The sequence below is a fragment of the Babylonia areolata genome, chromosome 25 (assembly GCF_041734735.1).
Source record: "Babylonia areolata isolate BAREFJ2019XMU chromosome 25, ASM4173473v1, whole genome shotgun sequence".
Classification (NCBI taxonomy): Eukaryota; Metazoa; Mollusca; class Gastropoda; order Neogastropoda; family Buccinidae; genus Babylonia; species Babylonia areolata.
The window spans coordinates 20,934,661-20,955,162 of record NC_134900.1 but is presented as its reverse complement, the minus strand read 5'-3'; the positions used below and the strand labels follow the sequence as shown (position 1 = coordinate 20,955,162).

The 20,502-nt window shown below is 40.3% G+C and overlaps 1 protein-coding gene across 1 annotated transcript in view; it reads left to right on the top strand.

Annotated features, from left to right (window-relative positions):
• Nucleotides 1-19,630, top strand: part of LOC143300030 (queuosine 5'-phosphate N-glycosylase/hydrolase-like) — a 94,347-nt gene extending 74,717 nt beyond the window's left edge. The window contains exons 8-10 of the mRNA XM_076613585.1: nucleotides 17,443-17,513; nucleotides 18,432-18,499; nucleotides 19,457-19,630. Coding sequence (XP_076469700.1) covers nucleotides 17,443-17,513; nucleotides 18,432-18,499; nucleotides 19,457-19,621 — 304 coding nt within the window. The 3' untranslated portion in view covers nucleotides 19,622-19,630. The remainder of the gene's footprint in view (nucleotides 1-17,442; nucleotides 17,514-18,431; nucleotides 18,500-19,456) is intronic.
• Nucleotides 19,631-20,502: the final 872 nt, after the last annotated feature.

The window sequence follows — 20,502 nt, the reverse complement described above, 5'->3', positions numbered from 1 at the left end:
TTATGACATCCCTTTTAAAAGACTGAAGCGACCAAAACATTTTGTTACATCACGGAACACAAAGATGATTAACATTGAGGTATTCCAGGCTGACATCAAATCCTTCATGGATGGAATTGACTCTAAGCTCATCTCTTCTGACAACATACAACACTGGCTTCCGTCAGATACTGGACAGGCATGCCCCTCTCTCCACTGGCCTTGTTGCTGACCATCCCTCTGCTCCCTGGATGACTGATGAACTGAGGGCTGCCAAGCGTCGAGAACGACAGGCCAAGCACGTCTGGCACTTCAACAGACTGACTGTCTCCAGACAGATTTATGTCAAGGAGCGTAAAAAAACTGAATGACATGCAGACAGCTGCAAAGCGTCAACATTTCAGCGCCTCCATCAGTCAGTGTTCCACATCCAAACAGCTCAATGCTGTATCAAACCAGCTCATTGGCAAAAGTAGAGAACTGTTGCTGCCAAAAAACATTCCTCCTGAGGATCTCCCTGATGCTTTTAGTAATTATTTTAATGACAAAATTAAAAACATCCGACAAGAACTGGATGCTAGCCCACCAGAGGACCGATTTAATGATTTTAAAGGAAATTTAATGACATGTTTTAGACCTCTCTCTGAAAAAGCTGGAAGAGATTTTATATTCTTAAATCTCCAAGTAAGAATTGTGACCTTGATCCATTGCCCATTAACCTATTGAAATGATGTCTTGTTGACCTTCTCCCTTTGATCACCAGAATTATTAATCATTCTCTAGAGTCAGGCATTGTTGATGATTGTCTTAAATTGGCCATTGTCACCCCCTTAGCCATTGGAGACCTAACTCATCTTAAGGCAGCAGAAAAGGACCCAGTTACATTTGGCCCTGCTTAAGTAGCATTTCAAACATCAGCCAAATACCTGGGTCTGTATCTCGATCAAACCTTGACTATGAATGACCAAATTTCATTCTTGTGTTGCTCATGTAATTTTCATCTCCGAAGGCTAGCCTCAGTCAGACCCTACATAACAGAAAAATATGGCTCAATTGGTTTCCTCTTTTGTCCTGTCTAGACTGGATTACTGCGATCCCATTCTTGCTGGTTTACCGTCTTCCTTCATCAACAGATAACAGAAAATTCAGAACAATGCTGCACGACTGGTTCTCGCCAAAAAGAAATCTGATCATGTTACACGTCTGCTGAATCAGTTACACTGGCTTCCAATTGAGTCCCACATTCACTGTAAGTTAGCAACACTCGCCTTCAAACATTTTGACAAGTCTCTTCCATTGTATCTCTCCTCTGTATTGGAAACGTATGAACCGCACAGAACATTAAGATCCAGTTCTGAAAAGCTGCTTAAAGTTCCAAGGACTAATCTCAAATGCGCTGGAAATAGGTCTTTCAGAGCTCAGGTTCCCCAAGTGTTGAACTCTTTTCTCTACCTTCATCTCTTAGAAATGCCTCTGATCTGCATTCCTTTAAGTCACATCTGAAAACTTACCTTTTCTGTAAGCATTTTTGTTCTGGGCAGAATAGTTAAACCAAGGTATGCCTGTTAACAAGTATCTTTGTACTAGCATTTTTGTATTTTTAATGGGTGTGTGTGTGTGTGCGTGCGTGCATGTGTTTGTGAGGGTACAGTGCTCTGGTACATGTGTGTAAGTGTATTTTTGTAGTCTGTTTTAATGCATTGTGTATTTTATGTAGTTTTGGTCTTAGATGCGATGGCTTTTTTTTTTCTATCCGGTTATTTTTAATGGGCGCGCGTATGTGTGTGTGTGTGTGTGTGTGTGCGTGTGCGTGCATGCATGTGTTTGTGAGGGTACAGTGCTCTGGTACGCGTGGGTAAGTGTGTAGGCATGTTAGTATGTCCGAACAGAATTCTATGTTAGAAAATAAAAAAATATCTTAATGCTTATGCAATTTTGTTTTTAGTGCAGTTGATATTTAATGTCTGCATGTGTGTGTCTGTGTGTGAGTGTGTGTGTGTGTCTGTAAGGGAGAGACATATATATATATATGTGTGTGTGTGTGTGTGCGCGCACGCGCGCACATTATATGTGTGTGTGCTTGTGAGTGTGTGTGTGTGTGTGTGTGTGTTCTTTGAAATGCATTTTGTTTTCATCTAAGCCTTATTTACTTCATAGCTTTTATAATCTGATTCATCTCTTAAGTGTGCTTTTTCATTCATATGAACACACTGGATGTTTTCCATTGTCAGATAGCGGTTGATGTGTTTTTTAAGGCATGTTTATAGTCAACTAGATGATGTTTGAGCAGCATTGGTGCTGGATATCGTCCCATAGAAAAACTATGTATTATTATTATTATTATTATTAACATCTGTCGATCCCAGGCCCTGTCTGTTGGTTTGGGTACGTCCTACTACTTCCTTCATCTTGAGACTTTCTTTTGCTGCACTGAGTGCCTCCCTGACTTTACATTTTCTGCCAGTCTTCAGCTTGGGTTGGCTGGATTTCACAATAGTGTCTCCAGAGTCTTCGAGCATGCTGAGAAGTCTTGCCTTGCCTACCTTGTATTCTTTGACAAGGGATTTCAGAGGTAGCCTCAGCTTTGCTTGACAACAGTAGAATGCCATGTCAGTGAGATCAGGTGGGACACCAAGCCATTTGCGTGTGTACTTTTTGATCTTGGCCTCAATCGACCCGACTGTACTACAGTTGATATCATATATCAGGAGAGGCCACAAGAGCTTTGGTATCAGCATAGACTGTAGGCACCACATTTTGTATTTGCCAGGAAGGCTAGACTGGTCTATGATATGCAGGCCTTCTTCTGCTGTCTGCTTGGTTTCCTTTCCTCTTTTTGTGTCTTTCAGGGACTCATCATACCATCTTCCAAGGCTCCTGACTGGTTCATCTGAAACCGCTGGAATGGCTTGTTTGGCTACAGTGAATGTGACCGTTTCAGCTACCGTTTCTAGGCAGTGAGAGGCTCCGTATTTTCTTTGGTTTGAAGTTCATCCTGGCTGAAGCAACTTGTTCATCCAACTGCTTCAATATTTCACGGGTCACCCTCTTTTGTTGAAAGGACTGGTGTGTCATCCATGAAGGCTTTCAAAGGTGGTATCTTGTATCCGTTGCTGTAGTCCGGCAGCCAAATGACAATTTTGGCTTGACCTAAAAACAATTGGTCTCATAATGGATCTCAACGGTTTTGAACTCTTTAGTGTCCCTAGATCACATATCCAACTGATGCCACCCTGTTATTGTTGAGCATTTTGAGAAATCCAACATGGCCACCAAGATGGTGGCCTGAACTACAAAAAATTGGTTTCAATTACTATTTCAAATACACAATGCTATTTTTGTGACAGACTGGCCAGGAAATGTAAGAAGAAGTTATCTTTAAAGAAAATTTCATTTTCCATTGTTTGCTTGCACTTTCGCATTTCAAAGATGGTGACCAATATGGTGGCCAAAAGGAAAACAATGACAGCACATGTTTGGTTTCACATAGAGTGATAGTTTTCTTTCTTGCGACAAAACAGCACTGAGTGTTTCCTACTTTGGGACATATAGAATATATTTTGAATTACTCACTTAGCTTGATTATATGTTTATAGCATGAAAATGGCCGCCGCCAAAATTTAAGAAATGGATGGGTGTGGAGGTAGGAGGCTAATGTGATTTTCTGACCAAGTAGAATGGTACATAGCACTACTGACATAATACACAGTAAAGTTACATTATCATAAATAAATGGGAAACATTATAAAAGCATTTAAATATAACATGTACACTGGAAGGCTTGTGAAACAAGTAGGTCAGCGTCAGATGGTCAGAAAACCATTACACACACACATTAACAGAAAGTACTAACCTAGGATATTGCACAATATGGCTTGAAACGTACCAATATGTGTTGTACACTGTTTATCCTTTTTTAAAATTTTTATTTATTACTGTTATTATTAGTAGTAGTGTCATCATCATCATTATAATTATCATTTTCTTTTTTTCTTTTTCTTTTTTTCTCAAGGCCTGACTAAGCGCGTTGAGTTACGCTGCTGGTCAGGGATCTGCTTGGCAGGTGTGGTGTAGCGTATATGGATTTGTCCGAATGCAGTGACACCTCCTTGAGCTACTAATATTGATACTGATACTTATTATGGGACACAGGAACATGAGCGAAGATACATGAATTGTGTAACACGTAAAAGCCATAGCCACGTTGAACTGTTATAATGTGTTACTAAAGTAAATGTTTTGTTTGGACATTTGCAGTCAGGGCACAAAAGAAATAGACCAACAACAACAACAACAACAAAACACACAAAAAAACAACAAAAAACATGGCAAATATATTGTTTGTTTGTGAATCAAGCAGAAGGTGGTCATTCATTACTTGCAGTGTCAGGTTCTTCATTGTCTTCTCTGTCAAGGACATCAGCACATTTGGTCCATGGATTTTGACAGCTTTCATATAGGTAACATTTACAAAAGACAGTGCATGTCATTTGTGCAGTGGCACACCCACACTGTGCAGTTAAAAAAGGTTCTTCTGTGCTGCAGTCACACTTCAACATTTGCAGCACCTCAGCAGGTGCTGCTTCAACACCAGGGGATAACCTGATAGGCAGCAAAATTGTGTCAGTCTTGTATGACCTGAAGTCAGTTGGGTAAAGATCTGGTGGATCAGGATCCAGTGCTCCTTACCAAATGGATGCCTGCAGATGAGCATATATCACATTCTCAGTGAAGACTGCTGCTGTTGGTGGCAGTGATCTCAGTCTTGGAGGTGCTGCTGATTTTCTTGATGTTTTAAAGAGCCAGGCTTCAAACCTGATCTTGGTCATTTTTGTGCATTTGCAGCTGTAACAAGCACCAATAAACTGAGTAGTCTGCTGGATGGTTTGATCAAAATCAGATTCTGGGATCCCCAAGCTTTTAAGTGAAAACCCTTTTTGAAGAAGTTTTAGAAATGTGGCTTTTCCGATACCCCACATATAAGCCACTGTGCCATGACCTGAGAGGGTGTGTGCTGCTAGAAGGTCTGGGATGATAATTATGTTCATTCTATTTGACTGTTGCGGCAATGTCACATGATGTTTTCTGGGAAGTTTTGCCTTCCATCACAACAGCGGCAGTGATCTCCTGAGGCAGGTAGTAATGCAACAGTAAAACAAACACATGTGTCATCTGACAGAATCCTGATAAAAGGAGTACACTTCCTTCGCTGCCCACACAATCAGTTGAGCCAAAATGACATCACCCTCCTCATGTGTGGTTTGCATATCTTCAGCTGGGGATGAGATGCCATTCTCGACTTCAGCTGGGATGGGGTCATCAGCAGTCACTACGAGCTTGCACCGAAAGAACCCTTGAACCTAAAGATCATGTACCTTTTCCAGCAGCTGCTCACAGATGATAGCAATAATCTGTATTTTGTTGTCAGTCACTGTCAGTGTTACACTTTGAGGAGGCATAACAGTGTCTGGTCTGAGATGGTGGCACCTTGTGGCTGTTTCCACAGCTCAAGAGGATCTGGTGGTGATTTTGATGTTGTTTGGATAATATCTGTCAAAGACAAGATAAACATCACTCTTTCAATTCGGTAATAATCGTCTCCAGGAAACTGTCCACATACATTTATACTGAGCCCTGATGTACTAAGTACTGATGGCCAACAGACAGTCCACAGTACTGCACAGCCATCAATGATCACATCAGCTTTCTGACATGCACTTATGGACAGATGACATTGCAGTGTTCATTTCAGTACAGACTTTGTCTGATGGAAGGTCTCAGGAGCTCATTGTCTGTAAACATGGAAGTTGGAATTAGTGCCAGCTCATGTTGAAATAAGCTTACCAGTTCAAGAATTCTAGTCCTCATCAGATCCATGACTCTACGGTAGATGAATTCTGTGTCAAATGTGGTTCCAGATCCTTTTTTTATTTGCCGTTTTTTAAACTGACAGTTATGGTGACGATCTTCGAACTAAGGGAAGCATTGAACCTTTCTGGCCATGTGCCCTCAAATTCTTCCATCTGCTTAACCCCAAATCCAAAGCTTTGTAATGCTGACATTCTGATTGGATATCATTCCAGTGACGATGTTGACAATGCTGCTGTCTGTATGATCATCAGGAGTGAGTGGGTTGATGCACGCCTGAAGTTTCCTTTGAATTTTGTCTCTGTCTTTGGCATTGGACTGAATCCACACTGGCATTTCCTCTTTGTGGAATGTAACATTCTGTGATTCAGTGTTCTGGTCCTGAATCTCAGAGATGTCTTTGATCAGCTAGCTGCTATTGTGGGGACTGAGTGCCCATCTGGCTTGTGCGCCAGGGTGGAGAGTAATGCCAGTCAGTTCACCTGGACCATGACCTTCTGATGTTTTTGGATGGCGACTGTTGTGTTGGATGTGGTGCTGGCTCATTTTTGCGTTTCGGGCAGCAATTCATGTGAAGAGAAGATGTGTTAGTGGACATAGTTACGATGGCAGTGTATGAAGGCTTGTTCAAAAACAGAGAGCAAACTTTCCAGTTTTTTGTGCTGTTCATCTTCCCTTGCTTTGCTTGATAGGATGATTTTATTGATTTTGTCTGGGTCACATTTAGTAGTTGGAACAACTGAAGATTAGTGGCATTGGTGTGAAGATGAATGCTGCTGGAAGTAGCACCTGTTTTAAAGAAAAAAAAGAGATATGTTCAGTACGTGCTTACATGCACGTGGGCGTGCGCACAGACACACACACACATTCTCTCTCTGTGGAGATTTGAATGCACGTACAGGTTGTGAGCAGTCTAAAAGTGAAGATATGGGTATCAATGTTTTTGATCTTGATTGGGAAAATGTGAAGGAAGATTCATGTTGTTCAAAGGATGTTACTATAAATAATTTTGGGAAATCCCTGTTGGACTTTTGCTTTTTGTTTGAACTTGTAATTTTGAATGGTTTTTGTAATGGGGATCGAGACGGCGATTTTACTTTTGTTTCTCCCCAAGGATGTAGTGTCATTGATTATTTTCTTGTTTCTGACTGTTTATTAGATAGTTGTAATTTATGTATTGGTGACAGTTTATTTTCATGGCATCTGCCAGTCGAATTATCCTTCATAAATGGATTAAGTACTGAAAAAGAATCTGATTCAATTCAAAAAGGAGAAGAAAGGATAGTGTGGTCTGAGGAAAATGTGCATGTATATAAGGATGAGTTGGACAGTTGTCAGTTTAAGGAGTGTTTACAGAATGCTTATGACATGTTAAATGTTGATGTTAATACCTGTGTCAAATTGTTTTCATGTACATTGTATGACTAGGAAAGTCCAGACGTTTGAGACAAAATGCTTCAGACGACTGCTTGGAATCTCATGGAAGGACAGAAAGACCAATGACTTTGTCAAGAGCCAAATAACTATGCTAGTGGGTCCACTGGAACCACTCTTAGCAGTGGTCAAAAGGAGGAAGCTGTCATGGTTCGGGCATGTGACACGCCACAATTCACTGCAAAAGACAGTTCTACAGGGAACGCTAGAGGGTGGTAGGCGAAGAGGGAGGCAAGCCAAATGCTGGATGGACAACATCAAGGAATGGACCAATATGGATAGCGCTACGCTGATACGACAGGCAGAAGATAGAACCGGATGGCGTCGTCTGACTACGGAATCGTCCCTCATGTCTCCTCTACGCCCATCCCGGGCAGGAGAATGAATGGAATGGAACATTGTATGGAGCAGCTGCATGTATGATTCGAACAGTTGGTAGAGGACAGAAGAAATGTAATGATTGGTTTGATGATGAGTGTAAGAGGAAGAAAAGACTTGTCAGAGGCCTTCTTAAAAGTTTCCAGAGATGTAAAACTGAAGAAAATAAAAGAGAACGTAAAGAAACATTTGTAAAGGAAAGGAAGGAATATGTTTATTTGAAGAGAAGAAAGAAACGTGAATTTGAGGAGCTAAGGTTACAGAAATTAAAATGATCAATCAAAGATTCAAATCTGTTTTGGGCAACAGTAAGATCTGTAAATAGAAAGGCATTTGTTTATAATAATTTTTTTTTTTTTTTTTTTTTTTTTTTTTGCTGCCCCATCATCTGCACCGTTTCAGTGGCATTACTCCCACGCCGCTCATTTAGATTCCCCCGTACACGGCCACACCCGGGTTCGTCCGTCGCAGTTCCAGCGTCGGCAGTCCACAGGGAACCATTGACGTTAGGTCGCCTGGAGGCCACACACCAGAGGAGACCCTGCACTGCTGCTGAGTCACTTCGGTGGTGTTCAGTGGTGCCTGTTCTGTTTTAACGTACTTAGGACACCACCTACTAAGCCCCCCTACTAACGACAATAATGGCTTAGTCGCGGAGCCAGACTGAGTGAGCGTCTCTCCCAGAGTGGAGACCGCCACCACGTCCCTCAAACAACAGCCCCCCATGAATCTGCCGACACTGACGACATTGACAGGACTCACCCCAAGCACGGAAGTGGAGGGGCAGCGAAACTGAGGTCACCATGAGAGCAGGGCATGAAAGCCACAGACTTTGAGACTATTTTGTTTTTATATTGATGACGATGAAGGAGGAGGAGGATGACGATGATGATGACGATATTGCTATGGAGGTCCATTTTGGTTTGGGACTGCGTGACAAGGCTGTACTCTACGCTTCCTGTCATAATGATATCCCGGCGTTAACCAGGCCCGAGAGATACAGACACTTGCAGTGTTGGTCAGGTAATTAGAGCAACACACCCAAAGACGCATCCTTGAAGTGGATGACACTCGACTGTGTGGTCCCAGTCTCCCCATTTAAGCCCACAGCACACTCAACTCTGGGTAGGAGCCGGCCACGGGCCGAAAAACCCACCTCCGCTGGGATTCGAACCCGCGTCCTCCCAGCCGTCAGTCCGCGACGCTAACCACTTCGCCACGGCGGCTGGTGTTTATAATAATATTAGTGCTCAGCAATGGTATGACCATTTTTCTAGTGTATTTGAAGATAATGCTAACACTGAAATAGAAGATGAGGTAGTAGAGGAGGTTGGTGATTTTGAAGAACCTTGTTTTAATGACCCAATTAGCAGGCAAGAAGTAACTGATAGCATAAACAATTTAAAACCAGGTAAAAGTGCAGGCCCAGATAAAATATTGAGTGAAATGTTAAAGCAGGCAAATACATATGTTGTTGATTTTCTGGTGTTCTTATTTAACAGATGTTTCAATGATGGAATCTTTCCAACAGATTGGGCAAAATCGATTATCATATGTATTCACAAAAAGGGAGACCCGAATATTCCAGATAATTACCGTGGAGTTGCACTTACAAGTATCATTAGTAAAGTTTACACTTACATTTTAAATAGAAGATTAACTCAATGGGCTTAACGAGAAGAAAAGATTATTGAAGAGCAAGCTGGATTTCCATCAGGTTACCTCACCATTGACCACATTTTCACATTGTATGCAATTGTACAAACACATTTATTAAAAAATACAAAATTGTATGTTGCTTTTGTAGATTTTCAGAAGGCCTTCGACTCTGTGAATCGAAATAGTTTATGGAATGTGTTACGTAAAACTGGTGTTGATGGTAAGCTTTATATGGCACTGCGTGGTGTATATGATGCAGTTTTAGCGTGTGTGCGTGAGAAGGGTGTATATTCAGATGTATTTGATTGCCCACATGGCGTAAAACAAGGATGTCTGTTGAGCCCTATGATGTTTTCGTTCTTTATTAATGAACTGGCAGGAGAGATAACGAAAAAAGGAAGACATGGGATTCAAATGATCCCGGGGGCTGTTGAACTGTTTCTCATGTTATTTGCAGATGATGTAATTCTTTTGTCTGACACAGCCATAGGACTTCAAAATCAGCTGAACATATTAAAGCAAGAAGCAGATAGATTATTTTTAAAAGTTAATCTTGAGAAAACAAAATGTAGTTGTGTTTAGAAAAGGTGGTTACCTATCTAGATATGAAAGATGGCACTATGGAACTGATGAAGTGAAGGTAACTAATGCTTATAAATATCTTGGTATGATTTTTACAACTAAGCTGAGTTTGACAAGGACAGTAGCAGAGATCTGTAGAAAGGGGAAGAAGGGGGTTATAGAAATCTTAAGGTGTTTACGTAAGTTAGGCTCGATAGATTCATACATATTTTGGAAAGTTTTTGATACTCAAATAGAACCAATGATAACGTACGGTGCTGAAATTTGGGGACTTTCTGATAACAAAGATTTAGAAAAAGTACATACATTAGCTATTAAACGTTTTTTTAAATGTACCATTACATGCTTCAAATACTGTATTATATGGAGAAAGTGGTACATACCCATTATATATTAAATCATGTGTGAAATGTATAAAATATTGGTTAAAATTAATAAGGCTACCCACATCGAGATTATGTAAGCAGGCGTATGAAATGTTAGTAAATGAACATGAGAGAGGGAAGGAAAACTGGGTATATTTTGTAAAGAAAACATTAACTGTAAATGGATTTGGGATTGTGTGGATGTGTCAGGGAGTTGGATGTGTAGAAGGATTTGTTTCAGAATTCAAAGATAGGCTAATTGCTTCATATAAACAGAATTGGCACTGTAAAATGGAAAGCACTGAGAAATATAGATGGTTTTATAGTTTTAAAAGTATATTTCAAACAGAAAAATATATCACAGTCGTGACAAACAAGTGGCACCAAACAAGTCTCGCCAGATTTAGAACGAGAACAATTGGGTTGAATGCTTATGAAAAGTGGTTTCAGACTGAGCCGACTCTCCCCTTGTCCGATGTGCGGTCATTTAAGGGAGGATGAATTACATTTTTTGTTTAGTTGTAAAGCTTATGACGATATTCGAGAAAAATGTGTTGTATTTAAAACAAATTTAGCAAAGAATGAAGATATTTTTGGAGTGCTTAATCTAAATCAGGAAACTTCACTACAGTCACTTGCAAAATATATTGCCGAAGCGAATAACATGCGACGAAAAAAAACACAACAACAATAATAAAATAGTATCAGGTGTTGCTCATTGTGAAAAGTGAAATCTGTGTTGTCATTCTCATATGGAAAATATTTATGTTATACATTTATATATGTTTTTGTTTTTATTTCTCACTACATGCCATTACTTTGAATGGATGGTCGAACTGCGCTTTGTTGCACAGATTGATTGATTTCGTTTTGGCTTTGGTTTTCATCAATATTATTACTATTGATACATGTTGTTATTTATATTATGAACCCCCATGTCATTAGGGCTGTAAAGCTATTGACATTAAAGTGTTCAGTGTTCAGTGTTCTCTCTCTCTCTCTCTTACAAACACCTACACCCACCTGCATGCACGTGCACAGGCACACACACACGCACATGCATACGCACACGCATGCACGCACGCACACACGCACGCACACACACAAAAGGCACACACACATACACACACACAAGGCATGAGACGTCTTACCTTCGACATGCTTATTATGTATGTTTTCATCACATGTTCCTTGAACTGCATGGAAATCCTGCTATGTACTTGGTATACAACAAAATCGACACCATTTAGAATTTGGCCACGGATAAATCTGTGACCAAACAAACTGTTAGAAGAAATGAACACAGGATGTATAGAAATGTAATCAGACAATACAAATGTAATATTAATAATAATAACAATAATAATCATCATCTGATTCTATTTCTGCTTTTCACTCATCACTAAAGACTCATCTTTTTAAAACCTATCTATAAGTACTCTCAGCTTCCTTTTCTCCAACACCACCCATGTCAGCTCACTTTGGATGTATGTAGAGTGGGAAAGGGAGAGTGTGAGTGGGGGGAGGGTTTTTTGAGAAAGAGTGGCCATGAATGTTTTATGTTACTTGTAATATTTTTCTTTCATGTAAAGCGCCCTGAGCTCTCAGTGAGAAAGGGCGCTATATAAATGTGCAGTATTATTATTATTATTATTATTATTAATGGTATTTATATTGCACTGAATCTTGTGCAGAGACAAATCAAAGTGCTTTCGCACAAAAAAAAGAAAAAAAAAGCGTTTTGCACCAGTCATTCACACACATGCATAACTCTAAAACTGGAGAAACTGAAGACAAGGAAGAGGTAGGGAAGGGAGGCTATTTTGGGAAGAGGCGGGTTTTAAGGCCAGACTTGAAAGAGCTGAGTGTGGAAATTTGACGAAGTGAAAAAGGAAGTTCATTCCAATTGCAAGGTCCAGAGACAGAGAAAGAACGGCGGCCAACAGTCGAGCGTTTGAATCTGGGTATGCGTAAACACAGTGGATCCGAAGCCGATCGTAGTGAGCGGGATGGAGTGTAGAGGTGAAGGCAGCCACAGAGATAGGAAGGGGCAGATTTGTGAATACATCTATAACATTGATCTTGTACTTTATTTGGTGTGAGACAGGGAGCCAGTGGAGATGTTGAAAAAGAGGAGTGATATGCTCAGATCTTTTCTTTCTGAGGACGAGTCGGGCAGCAGAGTTTTGTATGTGCTGAAGGGACTGAATGGATGAAGCAGGTAAACCAGACAACAGAGAGTTACAGTAGTCAAGGCAAGAGAGAATGAGAGAAACAACAAGTCTAGATGTTGCGTCAGTGGACAGATATTTCTGGACAGAACTGATGCGCTGCAGTTGACAGTAGCAGGATTGACATGTCTGACTGATAAATATTTGCATGGACAGTGTGTTGTCAAGGACAACACCGAGGTTTCTGACTGAACTGGAAAGAGGGATGGATGTACTGCCAAGTTTGATTGTGTCAATTGTGATGGAAGACAGTTTTTGTTTAGTTCCTATGATCATTGCTTCAGTTTTGTCCGCGTTCAATTGTAACTTATTTCGAGTCATCCAGTTTTGAATGTCCAGGAAGCAGTTAGATGTTACTTGCAAGAGCGACAACGATAATATGTCAACTCTTTCGTTCCTATTTTACTATGAGCCATTACTCCCCCTTGTTCTGAGATCCTTACCATTCGCATATTCCCTTCATTCCTGGATTTAGAGAAGAGAAAGAAAGTATGAAGCAGGGTACTTATTTTGGAGGCTTACGGTAACGTGGCTCATTACAGTACACTAAGACTGTCATATACTGTTGTGTTCAGAATTGATGTGAGAAGTTGTCTCAGACCCTGTTGACGCTATAGGGTGACATCTCTGGTGACACTTGGGTGTAAAACAGGTGACTTTGGGGTCAAACACAATGCATACAACTACGTACTACATGCAGGACAGTGTTTTGCTTGCAGAGTATGCACATCATGCAGGTACTCACCGAGTAGTGCCTCATATGTATCTCAGTGCCACACTGCTAGTCATATCAATGAAAAACTGTCACAATTGTCACTACTATTGTCCTTATCACATGAATGATTTGAACTTTGTCTCAAAGAGAATATATGCCTTTCACTATATAGCAGTCACTGAGCCGAATCAGATCATTATCTACACAATTCTTGAACAAAAACTATTCAGAAACGATACTGTCTCTAAATATGCATGTCCATGTCACATCATCACGTAATATGCCACACAAGGTGGACACGTGTGTGATATACCTTGAAGCAGTCATGCCAGTTTACTGCACAAGTATGCACCCACAATTTCACACTTCTTACTTTTTTAACTTTTCATCACCCGCTATCTGTGCTTCTGTAGCAACAGCTAATTGCACTCTCTCCTTGTCATTCATTTGAAACAAATCGAAATCATTATCTGTTAGAGTGTTGTAAAACGCATCATCAGAAAACTGGTCACAATCCAAACTTTCTACACATTCCGTTTTTCTGTGTCCATGTGTCTACACAGCACATCGGCAAGAATGTAGCGGTGCCCGCTTTCCCACGGCCTAGGGAGGGGGAAGGGGTGTCTGGCATCCATTCCACTCATAAACAGTGCCCTGCTAGTGACCCGGTCAAGGATAGATGATGCGCACTGATGACGCAACTCGCTGAACTTCTCTGGTTTTCTAGGATGAACCAAACCCTTGTGATCTAATGGTTTCTTGCTTTGCAGATCGGATGTCTCTTCCTGAGATGCTGATCAAGTGTTCCTTTGTCTACTGTCAGTGTTCCAGGTTTGGGCTGCTCGAACAGTTTCCTGGTGAACTGAAAGGGGTCTCAAAAGAAGCAGTATTGTGTCTTCTTCTTTTTGCTCCTTTTCTTCCTTGCTGATTCTGCTTTACTGAGGGCACTGTGCTTTGCTTGCAGGTCTTTCCAAAGTTTCTGTAAGCCCTTCTTCTCAAATTCTGAAGCAGTCTCCATTTTTTTCTTGAGCTTTCTTTTTGCATTTCGTATGTTGTCCATTTCTTGTTGCCTGGATTTTTTTAGGTGTTCTTGTCTTTGGTTGTTTCATTCCATAGGTTTCCTGACAGGTTGCATACACAATATCTCTGTTAGTTCTAAGTTCCTGTCAGCACATCAAGTTTTCAGACCATTTTCTTGTCTAACTCTACCCATTCCGTTTTTGCGCTTGCAGGTGGCAAGTTGAGTTTCTGGAGTTTGGCTTCAATATCTTGTACAAATGATTCGTTTGAATTATCAGCATGGATGTCCATGGCACTGTGGTTTGAATCCTGGCCTTGGTTTTCTGATGTCTTATCTGCTGGTGCAGTGCGCTGCTGAGCATTCGTGAAAATCTTTGTACAGCCCTTTTTGGTCCTGTGGATTTTCATGCCATGCTCAGTGGAGAATTTCTGCCCACAGACCCATGGGAATTCCATCAGTTGCAAAGTTGTAGTCCGTTTAACATTTCCAGTCGTGATTGTATTGGCACTGATGGATTCATCATTCTCTCCCCCTTTTGGTGAATGCTGGGAGCATCTGCGGTGTAGTATAATGGACTACAAGATAATACAGTACAGTGCTGCAGTGTAGTATAATGGACTACAATATGATATGATACAGTACAGTGCTGCAGTGTAGTATAATGGACTACATTGTAAGATACAGTACAGTGTTGCAGTGTTATGTAAAGGAGTATCACATTATGATACAGAACTATATTGATACAGTACAACACAGCATTAGGGAGCCAGCTGGGACTGGTACATGATGAAAGGGTGATGGTGTGCTGTCCTGTGTGGTGTGTGTTCTGAAGTAATGTGTGTGTGTTCTTTCGTCACATGTTTCTGTTCCATAGTAATGTGTAGTGTGTGTTCCATAGTAACATGTGTGTGTCCTATTGTAACATATGTGTTCCATAGTAACTTGTGTGGTGTGTGTTCTACAGTAATGTGTGTGGTATGTGTTCTGTAGTAACATGTGTGTTCCACAGTAACATGTGTGGTGTTTGTTCTATGGTAACGTGTGTGGTGTGTGTTCTGTAGTAATGTGTATGTTCTTCAGTAAAATGTGTGTTCCATCGTAATGTGTGGTGTGTGTTCTATGGTAACAAGTGTGTTCTGTTGAGTGATGGCCTAGAGGTAACGCGGCGGCCTAGGAAGCGAGAGAATCTGAGTGCGCTGGTTCGAATCACGGCTCAGCCGCCGATATTTTCTCCCCCTACACTAGACCTTGAGTGGTGGTCTGGACACTAGTCATTCGAATGAGACGATAAACCGAGGTCCCGTCTACAGCATGCACTTAGCACATGTAAAAGAAACCACGGCAACAAAAGGGTTGTCCCTGGCAAAATACTGTAGAAAAATCCACTTTGATAGGAAAAACAAATAAAACTGCACGCAGGAAAAAAAAAAAAAAAAAGGGTGACGCTGTACTGTAGCGACGTGCTCTCCATGGGGAGAGCAGCCTGAATTTCACACAGATAAATCTGTTGTGATAAAAAGAAATACAAATACAAATATAGTAATATGTGTGGTGTGTGTTCCATAGTAACAAGTGTGTGCTCTGCAGTAATATGCATGTGTTCCATAGTTACATTTGTGTGTTCTGTAGTAACAGGTGTCATGTTTGTTGTATGATAACATGTGTGTTCTATCGTAATGTGTGTGGTGTGTGTTCTGTAGTAATGTGTGTGTTCTACTATAACATGTGTGCTATAGTAGTGTGTTGTGTGTGTTCTATGGTAACATCTGTGGTGTGTGTTCTATAGTAATGTGTGTTACATGTGTTCTGTTGTAACATGTGTGGTGTGTTTTCTGTTGTAATATGTGTTCTGTAGTAACATGTGTATGATGTGTGTTATATAGTAACGTGTGGTGTGTGTTCTGTTGTAATATGTTTGTGATGTGTGTTCTGTAGTAACGTGTGTGGTGTGTTCTATAGTAATATGTGTGTGATGTGTGTTATGTAATTACATGTGTGGTGTGCTTTCTATAGTAATATGTGTGGTGTGTGTTCTGTATTAACATGTGTGTTGTGTATTCCATAGAAACCTCTGTGATGCGTGTTCTCTAGTAACATGTGTTGTGTGTGTTCTATAGTTACATGTGTGGTGTGTGTTCTGTTGTAACATGTGTATGTTCTTTAGTAATGTGTGTAATGTGTGTTCTGTAGTAACATGTGTTTGGTGTATGTTCTGTAGTAACTTGTGTGGTGTATGTTCTTTAGTAACTTGTTTTGTGTGTGTTCTGTAGTAAAGTGTGTGGTGTGTGATCTGTAGTAACTTGTGTGTTTTTAAGTTCTATAGTAACTTGTGTGTGTTCTGTAGTAACATGCGGTATATGTTCTTTAGTAACTTGTGTGATGTATGTTCTGTAGTAACTTGTGTGGTGTATGTTCTCTAGTAAAGAGTGTGGTGTGTGATCTTTAGTAACTTGTGTGGTGTAAGTTCTATTGTGACTTGTGTGGTGTGTTTTATGTAGTAACATGCGGTATATGTTCTTTAGTAACTTGTGTGGTGTGTTCTCTAGTAAAGAGTGTGGTGTGTGATCTTTAGTAACTTGTGTGGTGTAAGTTCTATTGTGACTTGTGTGGTGTGTTTTATGTAGTAACATGCGGTATATGTTCTTTAGTAACTTGTGTGGTGTATGTTCTGTAATAACTTGTGTGGTGTAAGTTCTGTAGTAACTTGTGTGGTGTGTGTTCTGTAGTAACGTGTGGTATATGTTCTTTAGTAACTTGTGTAATATACGTTCTGTAGTAACTTGTGTGTGTTATGTAGTAACATGTGTGGTGTGTGATCTGTAGTAACTTGTGTGATGTACGTTCTGTTGTAATGTGTGTGGTGTATGTTCTTTAGTAACTTGTGTGATGTTAGTTCTGTATTAACTTGTGTGTTATTTGTTCTATAGTAACGTGTGTGGTGTGTGTTCTGAAGTAACTTGTGTGACATAAGTTCCTTCATAATGTGCTTGGTGTGTGATCTGTTGTGTGGTGTGTGTGTTCTATGGTAACATGTGTAATATTATTGTAAGTATTGTGTGTGGTGTGGTTGTTCTATTGGTGTGTTAGTGTTCTATGCCTAATGTGTGGTGTGTGTGTTTTCTATAGTAACATGTGTAGTGTATGTTTTATAGTTAGTAACATGTGTGTGATGTGTGGTCTATACTAATAGCGCATGTTCTTGTCCTGCAGAATTCCCCAGGCACTGGCCTACTTTGGTGCCATGAAGTACTCTGACTCACTGATGGACTTACTGAGAAAAGGTTAGATATGTAAAATGATAAGGTACTTAGAAATGGTAAATATGTAAAATGAACAGATACTGAGAAATGGTAAAACATGTAAAATGATAGATTACTGAGAAAAGGTGAAAAATATAAAATGATAAACTACTCCGAAAAGGAAAAACATTTAAAATGATAAGATACTGAGGAAAGGTAAAACATGTAAAATGGTATACCAAGAAAAAGTAGAAATTGTAAAATGATGAGATACTGAGAAAAAGCCAATCATGTAAAATGATGAGATACTGGGAAAAGGCCAGTTATATAAAATGATGAAAAGGCCAGTGATGTAAAATGTTAAGCTTTCTTGTGTCATGTTTTTTGTCTTTCATGTGTCATTTTTCTTGTCTACATTACATATGTGGCTTAAAAAATGAGCTTTTTCCATACAGTGTGTGTGTGTGTGTGTGTGTGTGTGTGTGTGTGTGTGTGTGTGTGTTTGCAATAGTCTTCCCTTACAAGAGGAATTATCTACAAAATATTGCATATTTGTGTATATTTGATTTGTACTTTACAGCAATTTAATGTGTTTCACTTGTATTTCTGTGAATTTGGTTCTTTTTAATAAAAACAATTTTTGAATATGATTAGGTATTAGCATGACCTTATTTATTTACATTGTGTGTGTGTTCATGTGTGCATTGAATTTCTTCTGAAAGAATTGCACTGAATAGATTGCATGCAATATTATCTTTTGTAACACATTTATATGTAAATATTGTGTGTGTGTCTGTCTGTCTATGTGTTGTGTGTGTGTGTGTGTGTGTGTGTGTGCATGAGCAATGGATTTCTTTTGAGATAATGTATCTCAATAGATGTCATGCATTATTATTTTTTATGGCACCTTTTGATAGTGTGTGTGTGTGTGTGTGTGTGTGTGTGTGTGTGTGTGTGCAGACACACTGATGCAGACTGGCGACAGACTGGAGGTGGAGATTCGGGGTGTCAGTATCTGGGTCACTGAGGTCAGTGTCTACTAAAGAACATACTGGAGTGAGATCAAATGAAAGAAAAAAACTTCAAAAGATGCAGAGAAACATGAACAAAAAAACACTTCCGAAGGTGCTATGCCTTTTCCTTGATCTTTACAATGGAGATGAAGTTTGTAGTGTCACTGGCAAGTCTTGGCATGTGTAAAAAATCTGTCACAGAGAAAAAAGTTGAGAACTTTTTGGCATGGAGAAATGTTTGGGTAGTTTTGGCATTTCTTATTGAATGGCAGAACTTGAACTCGATTGGCAAATCACAGCAACAAAACTGGCTAAAATCTTACAGGAATGTATGTTCTGTGTCTCATTGTGATGTCACATACGTCTGTATCAACACTCACTGTCTCTTCCCCTCTCTCTCTTTCTCACACGCTGAGTTTCTCTCCATTCCCTTTTCTTTTCTTAGATCATCCATGCAGTGTAGAAGGGTCCTGTAATTTCATTTCTGTTGAAAAATTTTTTTTTTTTTAAATATCATAGATATAAGAGTAAAATGTATTTAAGATTGCATAAATATATGTTGGTGACAGTGAAGTTATGATGACATCACTGTTGATTTCTTTGAGGACAACAAAGTCACTATAACATGACAGCTGGCAAGACCAGTGCCATTATTAACATATTGTGACAGCTGACTTGACCAGTGCCATGATTGACCTGTTGTGACAGTTGACGTGACCTGTGCCATGACTGGTGTGTTGTGACAGCTGACATGACCTGTGCCATGACTGGTGTGTTGTGAAGGCTAACATGACCAGTGCCATGATTGACCTGTTGTGACAGTTGACGTGACCTGTGCCATGACTGGTGTGTTGTGACAGCTTACATGACCTGTGTCATGACTGGTGTGTTGTGACAACCGACATGACCTGTGCCATGACTGGTGTGTTGTGACAGCTGACATGACCAGTGCCATGACTGGTGTGTTGACAGTTGGTGAGGGAGGAGGTGGAGAGACAGCTGGCAGCAGACCCAGCCACTAGGGATTCCCACATCAACAGTGTGCTCATCGACCACTACCTGTGGGACTACCGCCGTGACCATGCTGTCTCCACTGATGCCTTCCCCTTTCACAAGGTGCGCTGCATCTACTACTGATGATTGTCTCCCCTGGCTAGTCCTGTAGCTGTTCACACACTGTTTTTCAAGTGTTGTGGGGAGTGTTTTCAGTGTGTTTTTGTTTTTAATGTGACAGTGTCCCAGAATGAGAAAAGAAAGGAAAGGAAAACTTATTTTCTGAAGTAAAGAAAGAAGTATGAAATAAAGAAATAAGATTGAAAAAAATATTTGAAAAAAGAAAAAAAGATGGATAGGCAGGATGTTGTATTTGGGCTCAACTGATCACTTTGAATACTTTGTTAACCTTCACCGTACTTGGTTATTTTCCCACTTATCCATATTTAGTGGGTCTCACAGACCCACACTCGCTAAAGAAGGAATCCAGAGCTTACCCCCTATTCATACATCGTGGGTCTGACAGACCCATACAAAGTAATGTGGGCTTTTCCAACTTCAATAGACTGAGCAACACGTTCCTGTCATCAGATCTTTTCCCACCCCTCTTCCGGCCAATCAATAGCAGCCTCTGTATGTGTGTGTCTGTGTCTGTGTGTGGCAGCCTCTGTATGTGTGTGTGTGTGTATGTGTGGCAGCCTCTGTATATATATATATATATATATATATATATATTTGTGTGTGTGTGTATTTGTGTGCGTGCGCGAGCGTGTAAGTATACACGTCAGGAGAGCTCTGTGCGCGCGCGCATGTGTGTGTGTGTTCGTGTGTGTGTAGAGGATGAGGTATGTGTGTGTTTGCATGTGTACTGTAGGAGCAACGGGATATTGGAATGTGCGGGTGTACACACACACACACACACGCACGCACGCACACGCACGCACGCACACACACACACACACACACACACATATATATATATATATATATGTCATCGTCAGGAAAAGGGATAGGCAAGATGTACG